Genomic DNA, 19,201 nt, shown 5'->3' with positions numbered 1-19,201 from the left:
CATAATCACTGTCCTCCCCATAACGGGTGGAACAGGCTTTAGTTCGAATCCCGTCAGTGACGTTATTATATACGGCGCGGTTTGTTTGTTGTAGGGTTTTAGGTGCATCAGCAGCCTGGGCCATATTGTGCCGTATGTATATTCCTTTAAATTACTGTACGTTTGTTCTGTGGTCGATTTGCTGTTTTCTGGATGAAAAACCCGAGTTTCCAGGAGAGAGAGAGAGAAAAAAAAAAAAAGCTACACTCGTCTGTAACCTACTGACTTAGCCAGGTTGTGAAAAAAAACCCATAGAATTTCCTTGCGTCCTTTTACGAATTGAGAATACATTCTTACATGTCCAGTCCATAGCGACCTACCCTATCCAAGGATGCTGTTATAATTATAGCTAAAGGTTTGCGTACCTTCTTTTCTGCCTTCCTTAGTATAACTGGATAGATCCGACTCATCCCAGACAACTTTTTCTATGTTTAGCTTCAACAATTTCTCTTCCACTTTCCTCTCAATTATTACAAAATCATTTAGCTGCCTTTTTAGAATTTTATTAAACTTCTGGCGTCTCCTTCCCTAAAGAATTCCTCCTGTGTGACTATAAATGCATAATATCTAATCAGATTTTCATCAACCTGAGCAGAATCAACAGTTAAATTATTGATATCCAGCGGACCAATGTCATTCATCCTCTTCTAGAATAGAATATAAGAGTTCCCATTTGGGAGTAGAAGGGAATGAATTCTTTTTCTCTATACTTATACCAAGAAAATAAAGAGCAGCTGCTAGTTCTAGCACCAAAACAGGCATGATACGCTTTTACAAGAATGTAAAAAGTCGTTGGGGATTCCTGTTATATTTATTTCGTAGTGTAAAATTCTGTAGGTGTAGATGAAGGAATCAATGTTTTTGACACACTGACGATATGAAATTATTTGATAAAAATATATGTTACATTAGCAATAATAAATAGTAAGAATTCAAATTAACAAAAATTATCTACACTTAACTCATCACTAGAAAATACAATTTGTGATACTGCATATGTCATTTTGATGAACTACAGCAAATGTAATGCCATTTTTTGAAAACTGATATATAGAAAAACAACCTTGGTAATGAACGAATTACATTTCAGACGCGTTCGATTATCAAATAGCATGTATAAAACCTTTGCTGTATTCAAGAAGTGTTTACCAAAACTTTGTCACGTGATTCGCACGACGGAAGCCTTGTGGCCGTGCGGGGAGAACCGTATAGCACTTTTTTTTTTTTTCCTCTTTTTTTTTTTTTTTTTTGTGGATAGTGCGGGACTGCAAGGGAATAATCGCTACCGACATGAAATTTAGTACAAAGGTACAGAAGAATATTCTTAAAAAAGTAATGAAATTTTTAAATGGTTCGGAGCTGGTGTTCAAATTTGTGTCAAATTTATCACAGTTTTTCTGTGTGTGAGCGGAGGAAGGGGAAAATGGTAAGGGCTGTAAAGTTGGAATTGGACCCAAATTCTCCCCAGTTGAATTAGTGTTGATATGACTGTACATATTATATATAGACTTCTGTGGGGGGGGGGGGTGGAGAATTGTGGGCACTATGAAATTTATATTGGCCCTAAAAGCGTCCCAGAGACCAATGAAGAATGCACTGAAAGTTTAGTGTCGATCAATTTTCCTTTTTGAGTAATATTCGCTCATCCGAAACTAATATAATTTCTGTAGAGAGAAAAGTGAGGTGGGGAAGCTTTCGAACCAAAATTAATCCAGAAACTTTTCCAGGCACGAATGGAACCTACCTTAATTTGGAATCGATCTATCTTTTCCTGTACCCAAACATCCGATATATACTTTCATTTAGGTACAGAGATAACTCAATTTTGTTTACAAAATAAAATTAGTGAATTTCTGTCGGTCTGATTTTGATGAAATTTGGAATTGCCCAATAAATCTTTCTGTAGTGCCCAAATGATGGACAGACACTGCGAAAACATAGGCGCATTTCGCATTAATTAACGAGATAAAAATGACAATGTATTTTGTTAATCCTATTAGGTAGTAAATAAAACTGTACTCATAGGTTTCAGTCAGCTAAAATCATGTATACCAGTGTTATGAGTACAATAATCATGTTCATGATTTACAAAATATTATGTTATAGAATAATTCATAGAATAATCTCTGTTGTAACTGGCGCTTTGTGAGTTGTGGTATTTTTCATCGTAAAGACTTGAAATAATGATACCTAGTTGATTACTTTCTGAGTTTACCATGGAGAATCCATCTTCTATCTTTTTGACACAATTTCACCCCTTCTCTGTCTCGCCGTCGTAACATCCTTCTTTTTGCAGTATAATAGTTGTTATGAGCTTTTTTCGTTTCGCAAAAGAGTGAAAATTACTTTAAAATTATTTCAAAAAAATTGCCAATTTCTGCTTATTTTCTTTGACAAATTGGCCGTCATGTGTGCCAGTGTATTTTTTATCTACATTCACGCATGAGGAATTCTGTAGGGAAGTAGAGGATAGAAGCTTATTAAACTCTAACAGGAAGCTTAATGATTTTGTTATAACTGAGAGAAAAGCGGAGGAGAAATTGTTGAAGTTAAACATAAGAAATGCACCCAGAGTCGATGGGATCCATCCAGTTATATTAAAGGAGGCGGCAAAGGAAGTAAGCAAACCGTTAGTCATAAGTATGAGAGCATCCTTGGACTCAGGAAAAGTCCCACGGATTCATGGTTTGTGGAAACGTATCCCCAATTCCAATTCGTAAAGGGGGATCAAAGGGTGACACAAGTAATTACAGACCTGTTAGTTTAATTTCTGTTCCGGGGAAAATAATGGAGTCACTGGTTAAAAAACATTTCAGGATCATCTAGACAAGATTGCAATAATAATTCAGACACAGCATGGGCTTGTCAAGGGAAAGTGTTGTCTGGAAAATTTGATTGGATAATATGATGTGGTTAGAAAGGAAATGGATGCAAAAAGTAATTTTGATATCACATACTTGGATTTCAGGAAAGCTTTTGATACTGTTGCTCATGGAAGGCTACTGTAAAATTCGAGCAGTAATGGTGTTAAGGGCAAGTTGCTACAATGGATAAAAGTGTGGTTGACTGGGAGAAGACAGAGAGTGGTAACCAATGGACGCTGCTCTTCATGGGCTAATGTTACACTGGTGTGCAAAATTTAAGGACCAGTCAGGTTTTCACCTCTAGCTTCTCATAGGAATGGCCTGGATATGGGAAAAGCATACCAAAGGAACCTCGTGAGGTACAGAAATGATGAAGGAAACAACACCGACACAACAACGGAAACAAAACGGTACAGAGGGACTTTATTCAGAAATGGCAACATAGCACTGACTGCCATGATACAGATGCATCACTGCCAAAGATGGAATAAAGGGAAGAGGTGGTCCTCAGTAGGAGATATAGCCACCCCTAATGTCGATGCAGACTTTGCACCGTCTGTCCATACTTAGAAAAATGTTGTTGATAAGTTCTTGCGGTAATATCGTCCATTCCTCTGTCAGCGCCATCTTCAGCTAGTGAACATTTTCTGGTGGGTGTGGACGTGCCGCTGTGCGTCTCCCCAGAGCGTCCCGTTTGTGTTGAATGGGATTGATATCGGTGGAACGGGCAGCCAATCCATACGAACAATCTCCTCACTTTCTAAAAGCATATCAACAGCTGCAGTGTGATGGGGTGTGGCGTTATCATCCATAAACACGAACTCGGGGCCAATGGCACCTCGGAACAGACGCACATGGGGAACGATTACCTTAGTACAGTACCGCCTTCCAGTATCTGGAGTTGTGTACGTCCATCCAAGATAACAACAAACTATTATTTTTAGGCCATCCGAATAATGAAATTCATCTGCCGTGCTGTGTATCTTACGTCTGTTAATTGCGTGTGTTCTATGGTCAATTTGCCTGTTTTCCTGGACGAAAAACCCCGGTTTCTGCTGGGAAAACCTTGCTATCTACGCCTGAAACATCCAAGATAACGCTTACCCAGACGAGAACATCTCGACCGCCATATCGATCCCTTTCAGTGATGTTTGCGGGGTGATACCGTGTGCCAACCTCTCGCCAGATTATCCGACGTCCAGAATCGCTGCTGAGACTGAATCTACTCTCATCAGTAAAGTGTACTTTAAGTAAAGATTTTGTGGTTGTAAACTTTAAAAATAGTGTTGGCCCTTAAGTTTTCCACACCAGTGCATTAGTGGAGTCCCCCCAGGGTTCGGCCCACTGTTGTTTTTTTTATATTTATCAATGATATTGATAAATATAAAAACTATGAAAACTATATCAGGCTTAATGTCTAAGGATGCAAATGAAACAAAGGTTGGCAGGGTTGCTAATGACAGTAATGGCAGTGTGCTACTGCAACAGGATCAAGAAAAGTTGGGCAGATGGGCTGAGAAGCGGCAACTGAAGTTTAACATTGACAAATGCAAAGTACTGCATATGGGTAGAAGTAACCCCAGAGAAACGTATCAATTGTGTAGTAGTATACTTAGGGTGGTATAAAATTAAAAATAGCTGGGAGTAATTGTGCAGTCAGATAAGAAGTTTTCTGAGCAGTGTGACAGGCTTCCAGAGTAGGTCATGGGGTATTGTCAATGATATACAGGAATTTTGCTAGTAGGGAAGAGGAGGTGATTATCCCTTTATATTAGGTGGTCAGGACACGCCTTGAGTACTGCGTACATGTCTGAAGGCCTCATTTTAGGAAGGATATAGAGTTGCTTGAGCGAGTACAGAGAAGGGAAAGAAGATTGGTGAGGGAAACGAAGGGGATCCTCTTACCAAGAAAGGATTAAGTTCTGCAAATTTCAGCGTCTGGTGACTAGGTACCTGCGAGGTGATCTGATGAAGGTGTATAAGGCCTTAAGAGGGCCTCCGTAGCCAAGTGGTCAGGAGCGAGAGTGCAGTAATACACGCTCTTTGCGTAGACCAGGGGTTCAAGCCCCTGACTGCTAAATACGGTCGATCTGCCAACCCGCACTGGACCAGCGTGGCAGATTATGGTCCATTTCCCTCAGCATGAATTGTTGAGGAGGCTTCCATCCTGCAGTGGGTTGATAATGGCTGCAGTTTACCTTTAAGGCCTTAAATGGGTTGAACTGGCTCAATTCTGATGGGATTCTTCCTCTTGCTCAGATTACGAACCTGAGGGGGCATAAATTTAAGTTGAGGAAAGACAGTTGTAGAATAGATGTGCAGAAATTTGCCTTTAGCCAGCGGGTAGTTGATTGCTGGAACAAACTTCCAGCTGTCATTGTGGAAGTTGATAACTTAAATAAATTTAAGGAGTAACTGGACAAACGTTTAGAGGGAATGGATGTGTGAATTTTTTTTTTTTTTTTTTTTGGCTGCTGCTACATATGCTTGCTTTCTTGCATCACATGCCTCTACTACTACTACTACTACTATTTTGAAAAACAGAAAGGTGGGATAAAAGGTTGTTGTCTGTAATGTGCGGTCATTTCATAGTACTTGTGTGGTGCGAAGGTAATCATCAATTTCTTTCAGTAAGGATTATAATTTCATATAATAGCATATAACAGACATATAATTTCATAAGACAGGTTTTCCGTGTATTGTAAAATGTGGAAAAGGGAAAATGTTCGCCTTGTGTTTTGCATGGAGATGTGATGTTTCATTTTCATATGGTGGGAAATATGATACGATCATACATTGGAACACAAATAAGCATAAGGAAAACGTGCAGTGTATAGAGAGAGAAATAAATAAATAATAAAAAAAAAACAATAGACGTAGCATTTCGTAGTAACGATGATGTCATACTTGCCGAATGTTTAACATATTTTGTTTGGAATATAAGCTTACTTTGAGTTGTGTTAATCATGCAGACGCATTGTTTAGAAATATGTTGCTCTATAGTGAAATAACAAAAAAAAAAAAAAAAAAATACAGTTATGGAAGACTAAAAACAACAGACATTAGACATTGTCAGTCTGAAATTGCAGGAATAGAGAAAGAAGAGGTAGTGGTTACACTGAAGAATTGGCCGTTTTCGAAAGAGTTGAGTTTCTTAAGATAAGCTCCAACGCAACTATAGGCATAAGGGTCAAAAAGAAGTAAAACATTTTCAGACATTCAAGAAACAGTAATTGTACATATAACGATAAATTCTCAAATAGCAAACGTTTGATAACTCTGATATTTTTTAAATCCCCATAATTTAATTTCCGTTACGTTTGCCAGGGGGAACACACACTTCATGGAGAAGCCATTTTAATAACACATGGCTTAAAACGTTTCTTAGTGAGGAAAAAAGCATATTGTGTCATCCAGTTTGCAGAGACAAAAATTCAGTGAATTGTGTGTGACGTGACTTTCGCACATATTAAAAAGAACCCGCCACAACGGAAGACAGTTTATGGATGTAAGCAGTTTGAAAGCAAAGATGTATCTACAAGAAGACGAGCTCTGGTCAGTTCACCACTGATGAAACAGTGCAAATTGTAAAAAAAAAATTTTTTTTACCGAAATACCTTGAAGTCCCCTTACAGATGTAGTCCCCTGTGAGTTGAATACACCTAAAAAAAAAAAAAAAATCTGGCGTGTCCTCTGAAACCTTCTTTTTAAAGCTAGCTCGCAGTTAGTGCAGGTGTTAAAACCGAACAACAAACGCAGGCAATACGAGATTTGTCGTAACTTTCAATATAAAGTTAATGGAAAAACTCGCTTTCAGTGAAGAAGACACTTTTCTCTTGAGCAGAAAATTCAACCACCACACATTTCTTATCACAGCGCATTTGCATGTACTATAGTAAGAAAAATCCAAATTTTACGTTAAAACAATTTTGAAAGCAAAAATGTTCTCAAAATTAAAAACAATAAAAAACATTTTTTTTTCTGTTTTTAACTTTGAAATTCTTTCAGTCAGTAAAGTTCTTTCGGAAACGGCAATAGAATCAAACCAACGATAACATCACAGAATATAAAAAACTCAGAGCAAAATTTCTCCAGTTTAAGCGACGTGAACATATTACTTTAATCAGGCATAAACTGCGAATGGTAAAAAACAGTACAGCCCAAACACATCGTAAACAGTGTTTGGAAGATACGATTTTCAAACAGCAAGTACGGATGATCATCAATCAACACAAAAATCCACCTAATCCTCTAACTGATACTGATGAGCTGACCAAATAGCTATTAAAGTTCATTCATGATAAAACCCTAGATAATCCACTTAACAGCGTAAAGACCCCAACTACAGTACTTCACTCTTAATAAAGTAAATATGGAATCCATTAATAAGCTACCTATGAAATCCATTAATAAGCTACCAATGAAATCCACAGTCTACCCTGACCAATCCGAAATTTACTATTACGTTGAAAATTTGTCGCTTATATATTGCGGACGTCCGCCTGAATCCTGAGAACGGGCTCAATTCCAAGTATTTGGTGGTTTTTTTTTTTTTTTTTTTTTTTTTGATGGGCCTTTTCCCAAAGTCAAGTCTCCGAAGTAACCTAGGATTACAGACCTGTCTCCATTGGATGTAGGTTACTTGAAATATTTGAAAAATATGCTTCCATACCTCATAATTCACTACTTTTCGGAGAGACCTCGCCTACTTTTTGAAAGGTTTTTATACTGTCCCACATAAAATATTAATTTTATGTGGAACAGTATTGTATACAAATTGGAATAGTGTGGTATTAGGAGTAAGTTTGTAGCTCAACGAAACTTCATAATCAGGTCGGCTTAATAAGACGTTCCCCTTCAAACGACTCAATTGTAAAACTCCCTTAAAATAAACTGTTCTGGTCAGTGGTATAAAAATAAAAAGATCCAAGAAAGGTATCTCTATGTTGAAATTGGAAGACTAATCAACTCCAACATCTCTAAAAGCTACATCCGAAGCAAGATATTGTTATCCTTGAGTATAACTTGATATAAAATTCTTATATTTAGCATTTGCCGGCCTTAATATGTAACTGGCACTTTCTAGCTGATAGCTGTCCAGGGTGACGTAATTTCATAATAAACTGATTTTAATAATAATAATAACAACAGAATAATACCTATACCTCCAAATCAGCATTAGAAAAGAAACTTGGAGAATTAATTCTCAGCAAAGTATTCAGACTTTGTCGTTATGGCTTATTCACCATAGGAAGCATCATAAAGTCATAGTTCAAGTAAGGTTTAAAGAACTTAAAAAAACTAAATCTAACAGGAAGTTGACATTTATGTGTTTGGCTAATGATGTAATACAGAACAGTAAGAAAAAGGGCCAGAATTCTCCCGAGAATTCACCCCAGTTTTAAGCAAAACTTTTCATCATGTTCATGTTAGTGATGCTGACCAAAAAACAAAGAATGGATTATCAAGAATTTTAACAGTATGGCAAGATAGAAATGTTTACGACAAAATTCAAATTGAAGAGTTTCAGCAGGCTACGATAGGAAAAGAACAAACCTACTGTTTTTAAAGTGCCACAAAGGAAAGTTGCACAACAGAAGATTGAAGAAGATGAAGTATCACCAATTCTGAAGAAGAAAAAAGTTGAAATGCTCATGTCTTCTCTAAGAGAAGAAGCAGAATTGAGTGCTAAGTCCCCATCTGGTAATCCCCAGATGCTGAAGAACTAATTAAAGCATTGCAGGATTTATAAAATGCACCATCTACTGATGCAGCAGTAAAAAAAAATGGCTTATCAAAATTATTTTTCTTTTTCCAGTTATACATTTCTACACAGCAGTAATAGAGACTTACCTAATAGTCTGGATTTGAACCAGTATCCGTCTCGTATTTCTAAATAATCAGATTCACAGTTGTCGGATTCATAAATATCAAGATCGGTGATGTTGATTACAATACGTTCTCCTTGAGTTGCTGTAATTCTCCATTCGCAGTTTTCACCCTCTGGCGGAGGAGGTGAGTTGGGATATTCTGGGGAAGATAATGAACCACTGGGTTCTTGCATCGTTCTTCCACATTCTGATGTTAAATATATATAAGAAAACAAGCTATTACTGTAACGTCCTAAGACATAACAGCCATATCATATATATTTACAGCGTAAGTCATTAATATTAACACAAGATTGTTAATTAACGTAATGGGTTGGTAATATACTAGGAATAAAAGGAATTGTTATTAGCATATCTTAATGAACATAACATACACTAATAGATTTAGTTAACATTTGAAAGAAAAGATATTTGCATTATAGGAATCGGTTAATTAAAACCTGTTACCTAAGGCTGCAATGCCATTGTAACTTGCTTGCTTTCTTGATGTTCTGGCAGATAGATTGCACTCATAGAAGCAGCTTTCCTTACACTCCACTTAGTAAATTTTCTCAAGGTTAATCCGTAGGAAGTCCCCCCCCCTTTATTCGTAAGAAAGTACAGATTCTTCATGTCGCTGATTATGTCAATTGTTTTTTTTTTTTTTTGTTTCCCCATCACAAACACAAAAGTCAGTGGATTTAGCATTAATCCCTAAAATTGTATTGTGACATCTTGTAATGTCATTTACGAACCACAGAAAACAACCTGGATTATCTAGAAATCCAGTGTCGGCCAAAAATACCAATACAGCAAGAGTAACTAAAGACATAGTGTATTATTTGTAGAATAGTCTAACTTTGACAATCAACTCTCAAATATTACTAGCTAGGACAGCAAGAAAATTGGATGATTTATGAAATCTCACATGTATTGTAAATAAATCATCCCTATTATTCAGTTTAATTTTAAAATTTACCTCTAATATCTAGAGACCACACATATCACCAAAAATAAACAACGTTGAATCACTAGAAGACAAAATTTAACGTATAATCAACTTAAATCTGAAGTTATAGTCGATAATTTTTAGGCGCATTCGCATATATACTCAGTAATCACTGAATTATGACTACCCCATCCGTAATGAACTATGCCGCATAGCTCGCGGTATAAAAAGCCCAACAGCTTCGTTCGCTAGAGTAATGGTAATTTGCATGTATTCATGTAAGTCAAAGTGATAAAGTAGCAGTTATGGGACGAAATAAAGATATAGTGGAGTTTCAGTAGGGCATGATTGTGGGAGCTCGTGCGTCGGGTGCTTTTATAACGGAAACAGCACTTTAACCACGACGGGCCGTAAGCCCGTCGTGGTTAAAGTTTACAAAGAACGTGTGTCAGTAACTGTCGAACGAGTCAAACCACCTCCGGCCAACAGAACTGTAAAGGATTACGCAAGGCGGATGTTCGTGGCGAGCGAAGAGTGCAGCGTGTTATAAGGGTTCAATGGTAGGTCACTTGGCAACAGTTGAAATCTTAATACAGTGAAAGTGAAAGTGTATTGATGTCTAACGGCACCAGGGGTTTCCCCCATCTCCGCGTGGCTCCTCCGTAGCCAGGTGGGAAGGAGCAGCAGTGCGTAGCACATGCTTCTTGATTAGACCGGGGTTCGAGCCCGTCACCACCAAATACGGAGGATGTGGAAAGGTCAGGGAATGACCACCGCATATCCCCGGAGCAATATGGCCTTAGTTGCTAATGCTCCTAAAAAACCAAATAACAACAACAACCATCTCCGCGTTGCTTTCATTGTGGGTGTACCAGTTCACTGGGAAATGCCAGAGATTTAAAAGTGTGTGGGCTTTGTATCTGTGCGATGTCGTGTACCGTTGTTCATCTGGTCGTTTAATAATCAGATTCACAGTTGTCGGATTCATAAATATCAAGATCGGTGATGTTGATTACAATACGTTCTCCTTGAGTTGCTGTAATTCTCCATTCGCAGTTTTCACCCTCTGGCGGAGGAGGTGAGTTGGGATATTCTGGGGAAGATAATGAACCACTGGGTTGCCCCGCTTTCGCCTCTTGGAGGCAGACCAGGAACCCAGTAGACTCATTTACTCTGGCAGGTTCTGCTGCGTAATTTCCTGAGATTTCGGCGGCTAGGCCCTAAAAAAAAAAAAAAAAAAAAATTAACTAATCGATTGCGCCATGATGGTGTCGCTTGAATTTGAAAAGGCCAAAATATGGGCGAAAGGTAATTTGACATGCTTAAATTTAGGTGTGTGGGGTTTTCGCTAGCTTACAGATGGAGAGGGGAGGAAGACTGAAGATTGGGGGGGGAGAAAGGCAGAAGTATGGGGCCAATAGAGAAGGTGGCCCCAGGTTTCAGTGGGGCAGGCCCATGCACCACTAGAGATGAAAAGTGGGGGTGGCGAGGAGGGGAGGAGACGAGGGTAAAAAACCGTCCCCCCAGGGAAATGTAATTTAAAGATGAAGGAGGCTATGGTGTCCTCTTCAAGGTCGCCATATGGCATTTGGCAATTAAGCTGCACTTTGTTTTGTCGTTTCTAGTTGCATCATTTATGGGGCTAGCCCTGTCCTTGCGTTTTCTTATTCCTGCTTTGGGTGTTTTCTTTCGAGAGATTAGTTCCTTATTTGTCTCAGCTGGTGGCGAATCACTGTCAGCCAGGCGCTGCGTCCACCATCGTTGTTTGGCTAGGTCGGGTTATCTCAATTTGTCTTGGAGTGCTCAGGAGGATTGATCGTAGTTGAGAGTCATACTCACTATCTCTTGGGATGTCTTGTCCTTGTGTGGTTTTGGTTACAACATTCTCTTCAGTGGATCTTCTCGTCAGTTCCTGATTGCATTTCAAGTTCTTCTTCTTCTTGTGAAGAGGTCCCAGGCAAATCTGGACAGGATTTGGTATTCGTCCCTTGAATCCAATAGGTGATGCTCTTGCCGTTGGGGTATGAATCTTAGTCTCGTTATGAAGATTCCCCGCAGGTCCTCGTATATGGGGCACTGGTACATCAGATGATCCCAGCTTTCTCTTTCTCCCCAAGGACAGTTTTGATCTTGGAGTATACCCAGAGTGGCGAGTTTGTCATTAAAGGCCCCGTGGCCAGTCAGCATGAAGGTTGCGTAGAGGCCCGGGTGGACCCACGCAGGTGACTTCGGGTAGGTTTTTTCTACAAGGGGGATGAATTTCCTCGTTACCTCGCCCTTGTGCGAGGTGGACCAGATGGTGGATCTGGTCCGCCACGTTTGTTTCAAGTGTACCTGCAATTGTGCTTTCTCTTGTTTTTCTCCGTTTTCCGGTTCTGTTGTATGCCCCAAGAAGGTAATGGTAATCCCTTTCATTATGTAATATGTCAGGCCCCATCTAATGATTTCCAGATCCAGCGGCAAGACTCCCACCAGAACCTGGAGCGCCTCTGTGCTGACTGTATTACAAGCAAGCGTTATATTGACCGTTGTATTGAGTTCAGGATTCTTTTGTTGGCTACAGTCGTCATTTTGTGGTAGAATGTGGCAGCTGCGTATGTGATTATGGGGATAAAAGTGGCTTTGTAATTAAAGAGCCAGTGTTCTTTTGTTTAGTCCCCAGTCTCGTCAAGTGACTCGGGCTATCATGGCAGCATAGTTTCTAATTTTCTTTCTGAGTTGTATGAGGTATGGCCTGAACGTGAGCTTTGTGTCGAGGATTATGCCAAGATATCTCATTTCGGTGGCGAACCTGATTGTGGCTCCGTTTATTTTTATCTGTGGGGGGGGTCTTCTTTGATCAAGGGTTCCCCTGAGGAGTATAGATGTTGTTTTGGTGGGCGATATTACCAGGTAGTTCGCTTCTGCCCATTCCTGTAGAGTGATGAGGGCTCTGTTTGCTGCTATTTCCAACTGGGCTCTGGAGTTAGCTGCCACTGTCAATATTAGGTCATCGGCGAATGCCTGTGACTTGACGTCTCAATACAGTATGGGAAATGAAAGAACAATATCCCAAAGGACGATGCCCAGCACACTCAGACAGCAAACGACCTAAGAGAACACCCTCTTCCCACCACTGATCAACGTTGCCGGTGTCAACAACACGCTGGTTAGAGAACGGGAAACGAATGTGCTGGTCGGACGATTCCAAATACCTGGCACCACACGCCGACGGATGCTTTCGTGTGTGGCGCAAGAAACAAGAGTCGATGGACATATGGTGGCCACTAGCTGGGCAGTGGGTGTTGCTTAATATGGGACATGTTTTGCTGGTAAGAACTAGGACTTCTAGTGCATATGGATCAATGTTTCGCTGATGAGGTTCACCGACAGCTTTTAGGAGACCATGTGCACCCTGCCATATTGCATTTTTTTCCGGACAAAAACGGGTTTCTTCTAAGGCAATAAATACGCCGTGTCATTGTCATCGGGCCCGCATTGTGCACAAGTGGTTCGAGGATCATATCGAAAATGTCATCCATCTTGAGTGGCCTCTAAATTATTCTTACCTCAGGGACAGTTGAACACCCCCCGAATGTTTTGGAACGGGAAGTAAGGTGTATGGACACGCAATCGTCATCTATTCTGACACTGTGGAAAGACCTACAGGCAGTATGTTGCAGATCCCTAATCTAGTGGATTCAATGCCCAGGCGAATAGCGGCTGTTATCCGTGAGAACGGTGGCGCAAAACAGTATTAGGTAGGTGGTCATAATTCAGTGATCAATCTGTGTGTGTGTGTGTGTGTGCGCGCGCGCTAAACTCCTGTTGACTTCACTATGTCCGTCTGCATATGACAGAAGGATTCCTATTTGACAGATTTTCATGAAAATGTTGTATTTGGGCTTGCTAAAAATATTTGTCGAGCTAAACCAAATTTTTTTAAAGGATGCACCTAAAAGCTTTTAGTTAAGTAAGTATAAATGGATATGAAAGTTACACAAGGTGCCAGTAATTAGGGTGAGGACAGGAGAAAAAGAAGAGTAGTAGATTAGTGAGAGGTGAAAGAATGTTAATATCCTAGAGGTTATGATGAATTAAGTAAATTATGGGCTGAATTGCCAAGCCAATATAAAGTGGGGGAACTGTAAAATAAAATTAGCACAACAAATATTAATAAAATGCAAATAAAATGAAAATGGTATAGCTGCCATCAGATATGGGGGGGAAACAGTTTTAGTAAAGGTCTAATATAGGTAATGCAAAAAATGCTTGAGCTGATGTCAGTAGAAATAAATATTGATACATGATCATGTATTTCATCAGGGGACTACACCTGATTATGTATTTCATCAGGGGACTACACCTGATCATGTATTTCATCAGGGGACTACACCTGACCATGTATCAGGAACTGCGTTTCTATACGTGTCCATAGTAGTAGAAGAAAAGTGAAAGGCCAAGCCAAAAAGGAATGAAATTAAATTAGCACTTTCCAATACAGTATGGACATCGTAGTCCCAACGCAGTGTAACTTATTTAGGTAACAAGTAATATAAAAATAAAAATTTTAAAGTCAGTTCCTACTTAGGTCAACAAAGAAAAATTTTATTGTAGTTACTTTTTATTAAATAATTACAATTAATATGTATATACATATGACAGAATCACAATATTAAGTGGCAAAATAGAAAGCGAATTTCCTTGCAATTTTCCATTTTCCTTTCTATATATGGTGTTGGACTATTATTTTTATTCACATGTTTCATTTTCCATTTTGTTCCCTCCTTGACTCAGACTAGAACCCAGAATGAAAAAAGAATCTGAAAAAGAAATTTTTTTCCAGCGATCTACACGCTTCGCCACTGACGGTATTTATTCCTAAATTTATATCCTGCTAAATATCTTATATAAGAGAAATTTTTTTCTCCCATATAAAACTAAAATTAATTAATTAAATTTAATTAATGAATTAATATTTGAAAAAACTGTATTAACATCAAGTGTCATCCACTACAAGTTTAAAAAAATGTATTTGAACTTGAGCGGATGAATAACAAAAATTTATCAAAAAATTATTGATTTTCGCAAGAATTGAATTCGCATTCTTCACCTTCACGTGAAAAATATTGAAATCCTTGCATTTTGCCGATTAAGCTACTGCCTGTTGATTTCAATTTTATTCCTAAATTTATATCCTGCTAAATATCTTATATAAGAGAAATTTTTTCTCCCATATAAAACTAAAATTAATTAATTAAATTTAATTAATGAATTAATATTTAAAAAAAAACTGTATTAACATCAAGTGTCATCCACTACAAGTTTAAAAAATTTATTTGAACTTGAGTGGATGAATAAAAAGTATTTTATTAACGATTGAAAATTTGAACAAGATATATATATATATATATATATATATAGGGAGAGTGTGAACTAATTGTAGGAATTGAAGAAAAAAAATAAGCATCGAGTTGGGATAAAAATGTTTAATATAAGCATCGAGTTGGGATAAAAATGGTTAATATCAATATGTTTAATATAAATATGTGGAATTTAATGTAGGTTTTCCTGCCCCCCCCATGACAGCTATACCATTTTCATTTTATTTTTATTTGCATTTTATTAATATTTTGTTCTACTAATTTTACTTTACAGTTCCCCCACTTTATATTGGCTTGACAGTTCAGCCTATAATTTACTTAATTCATCATAACCTCTAGGATATTAACATTCTTTCACCTTTCACTGATCTACTACTCTTCTTTTTCTACTGTCCTTACCCTTATAGTTACTGGCACCATGTGTAATTTCGCATCCATTTATACTTAATTTAATATTAATATATATATATAGAGAGAGAGAGATGAGATGAGACTTGAAAGTAATACGGTAGGAAAATAGTAAATATTATACCGTGGTAATTAAATTAAATGGCTAAGTTTAGAAAATGTAACCGTATAAAATTTTATTAAGTGTTCTATAAAGTTATAATCTTAGTAATAATTGATAGATAAATATTTACTTTTTCATTTCTATTAATCACAGAAAATGAAAAAAAAAATGAAAAAAAGACATTTAATTTAAGAATGAAATGAATTATTCAGAAAATGTTTACTGATAGTGAAATAACTAAAAAGACAGATGCAAAAGCAGCAGGCATTTGTTTGTGAAATGGGATAGAGAGGGAGAGAAGAAGAAGAAGAAACAATCGCTTTGAAAAAACATGTCAATTTTGTATTTTCCATAATCAGGCAAGTTCCCCTTATGCTGAACTATCCTGATTAATATATATATATATATGTATATATATATCGCGAAATCGGAAGTAGCTTGTTCGCAGTGCCATTTTTGAAATATGGCTCAGCAAGATGCAATACCGGACCTGAAAAACATGGAATTTCTTTAGAAAACTATCACTTAGTTCGGATAATGTCGCTCTTATGTTAGGCTTGAAAGCTGAATAGCAAGGGTATTAAAAGAATAGATCGAGCACTTGGTAGTAATAAGCTGTCCTTGTAGTGGATTGGATTGATTATTTGGTGGACGTTTACTATCTGTAAAGAAGCGCTAAAAGATTATACTACTTTTCTACAGATAGTAGTAAAGAAGTGCTATCTTTGAAAGCACTTCTATCAAAGATTGCACTTCTTTACTGCTATCTATAAGATTGAAGCATTTTCATGCAAGCCATTTAAATAAATAAAAAAAAAGATTTTAACGCATTCTATAACGTTTAACTGTACTATCAGACCAGTAGCAATCTTTGACTAAAGCCTATTTAAAGAAGAGATTAGAAGTCATCAGAAGATTAGAGTGATGAGAAGAGCGCATTTCATAACTATCAAACTGAAAAGTATACGATCGGTCATTTCACTATTGAGTAGCACTGACTTGCATACAAATCCAGTTAATGACTCAAAAGTTTTGAAAAAAAAGAACAAATTTAATGAACTTCTCAAGGAATGTCAAATGCTTTTCCTAACGGGAAAGAATTTGATTTGGTAGTTTAACAATTCTGATGCTGTATAAACTTGCATTCTTGCATCATATGACTCTACTAATACTAATTCCTTATAGCAGCACCGAATATAAGAGTATATTCATCCACGTGTATGAAAAACGCCCTTTAAATTGATTGTTTCTAGTGAAACTTTGGAAACGATCTTGACGGCCAAATCTAGACAGCAGAGCCATTGTTATAAACAAAACTTTGACTAATCATTTTTGAAGAGGGGTAAGATCTGCAATCATAATCAGTTGGTGCCTAACAGAATCCAAACAGAAATCCACAGACTTTAGGTAAGATAATATTTTAAAGCAAGATACTCTACTCTACTTGTAAACAATCCTATGGTGTATTTTTATATAAAATGCATGTTGTTAGTAAAAGTTAAATTCAAGCCTACAGTCTGTATCAAAAAAAAATCTTTTTTTCTAAAAATTGCCCGCTTTTCTCCTGCTTGCAATTGCCACCAAATCTTCAATTTTTAGAAGTCAAAATATTGGCAGCTGTGAACTTATCGCGATGAACTGTCTCTTAAGATTATATCGACATTGGTGAAAGACGGAACGACGTTATTAGTGAAATATTAAAACGTAATAGCTGCATGGCCGCCGTATTTTGTGTTCAGGCGCGCGGGTGCATAAATACACGTGCATTGAGTGGCCGGGGTTGAAGCCGTGACTGCTAAATACGGTGCTGTTTCTTGTATTCTTGTGAACTCCTCTGACCGTTTGGTCGTCCCGGAGTATAAACAGAAAATTTATTTTTATTTTACTAACAGTGCTCTTAGCAACAGGCGTGTCCAATCATTAGCATGGATTACAAACGGCAACAGATGAGCAACGGCGGACAAAAATGTTCAATAAACGAAGTATTCAATGCAGCTTTCAATACGTATCATGAGTAACTGACTCCACGATGGTTAAAAGCTGGATACCAGTCCTCGGTTCAGCTCAGTGAATTATTCATTATCCTCCTCACACCAGCTGGAAAAGCTCTAATACCGTCAGTGTCGGTAGTAATTTTTACGGGCTTTTGTTTTCGCAATGTGATCGAGTTTTGCAATGTCATCGAGTCTCGCACGATGGGTATTTCATAGTTTTAAATACTGGAATCGAGGGTTTTACGTTCAGCAAATAGACAAATCGGCCACAGAATAAACACAGTTTACAGACACAATATATTGACTCCTCGTAGTGTAGTTGCTTTGGTGCTTAATTAACACACACGCTGGATATCATGGCCAAGTTATTGTACACATACTGCTCATAACCGCTGTTAGTGTCCGTCTGCATGTCCAGTGGAGGGGAAGCATAAGCTATCGACCACAGAGCAGTGGCGTAGTCATATAGTCTTCAAGTCGTCTTTCACTCTTTTATTGGCAAGAGGATGTGTGGAAAGAACCGCGGGTTTACAGAAAAAAACCGAAGTGTCTAGTCCTGCGCTGGTAGTATATAGTTATAATCATCATTCTCCCCACACCTGGTGGAAAAGGCACGGGTTCGAATCTCGCAATGATGCGAGGAATTTTTTTATCATTCCGTTGCTGAGTTAGTCAGGCGTGGATAGCAAGTTTCCCCAGAAACTTTGGGCTTTGTTCAGCTAAACGGGTAAATCGACCAGAGGATACACTCAATTCATGGGCATAATACACATGGGCGTGTTAAGTTATTATTATTAATCTATTTCTCTGTTGAGGAGACACCCCTGGGACAGCCATTGGCTAGAAGAGTGTGGGTTACAATCTAAGGTGTGAAGCGGACCCCATGAGCAAAAGATTAACAAAGTCCATGGGACGTTCACCCTGAAAGGTTGAATAAAAAATTTTGAAATACATGTGTAATTATGATTTTATATTAGATATTTCAAATTTTTACATCTTAGGTTGACATTTAGAACAGTGAAAAGATATAGTTAAAAGGGATAAAAATTAAATGCAGTTTTGAGCCGAGTGGCTGGCACTAAAGTTGCTAAAGTTGCACAAGACGATAGGAGTCGGCAAAGACCTGCAACCTGTAGGTGTTGTCGTTACAGAGCTTTTTCCGATTCAATTCTTAGCTGATTGAAGAGTTCTGTCGTGTTTGCTGGAAAAAAGAGACGTATGCTGTCCAGGTTTTTTTAAGTTGCTATGAAGAGGAGGTCTTGTTTCAGTATTCCTGGGGGCTTCTCGATGAGAGTGAAATAAACCTTCAATGCTGGGAGCGTCTAATTCTTCAAACAGGCCTCTGAGGTTGGGTATATTCATACTGTAGTTTTTAGTGTTTTGCACCAACCTTGCGTAGAAATAAAAATAAAAACACCAAGGAAACTGAACTTTTGATAACTGTGTTTATAATAAATTACAATAACCTGTATTTACAATAAATTTAACTTTACAATAAACTATACATATGGATTATTAAAATCTGCTACATTACAATCAATAAAATGCATTAAAATATACTAGATTAAAAGCGATAAAAATCGTAGCTTTCAAAGGCTCCAGCCTTCTTCT

The 19,201-nt window shown here is 37.8% G+C and overlaps 1 protein-coding gene across 1 annotated transcript in view; it reads right to left on the bottom strand.

Annotated features, from left to right (window-relative positions):
* Positions 1-19,201, bottom strand: part of LOC150089685 (tolloid-like protein 1) — a 272,573-nt gene that overhangs the window by 112,263 nt on the left and 141,109 nt on the right. Inside the window, exon 8 of the mRNA XM_090389593.1 lies at positions 8,757-8,981. Coding sequence (XP_090245719.1) covers positions 8,757-8,981 — 225 coding nt within the window. The remainder of the gene's footprint in view (positions 1-8,756; positions 8,982-19,201) is intronic.

The sequence above is a fragment of the Mastigoproctus giganteus genome, chromosome 2, assembly GCF_048544385.1.
Source record: "Mastigoproctus giganteus isolate SK-2022 chromosome 2, ASM4854438v1, whole genome shotgun sequence".
Lineage (NCBI taxonomy): Eukaryota > Metazoa > Arthropoda > Arachnida > Uropygi > Thelyphonidae > Mastigoproctus > Mastigoproctus giganteus.
This window is presented reverse-complemented; position numbering and strand designations above follow the sequence as displayed.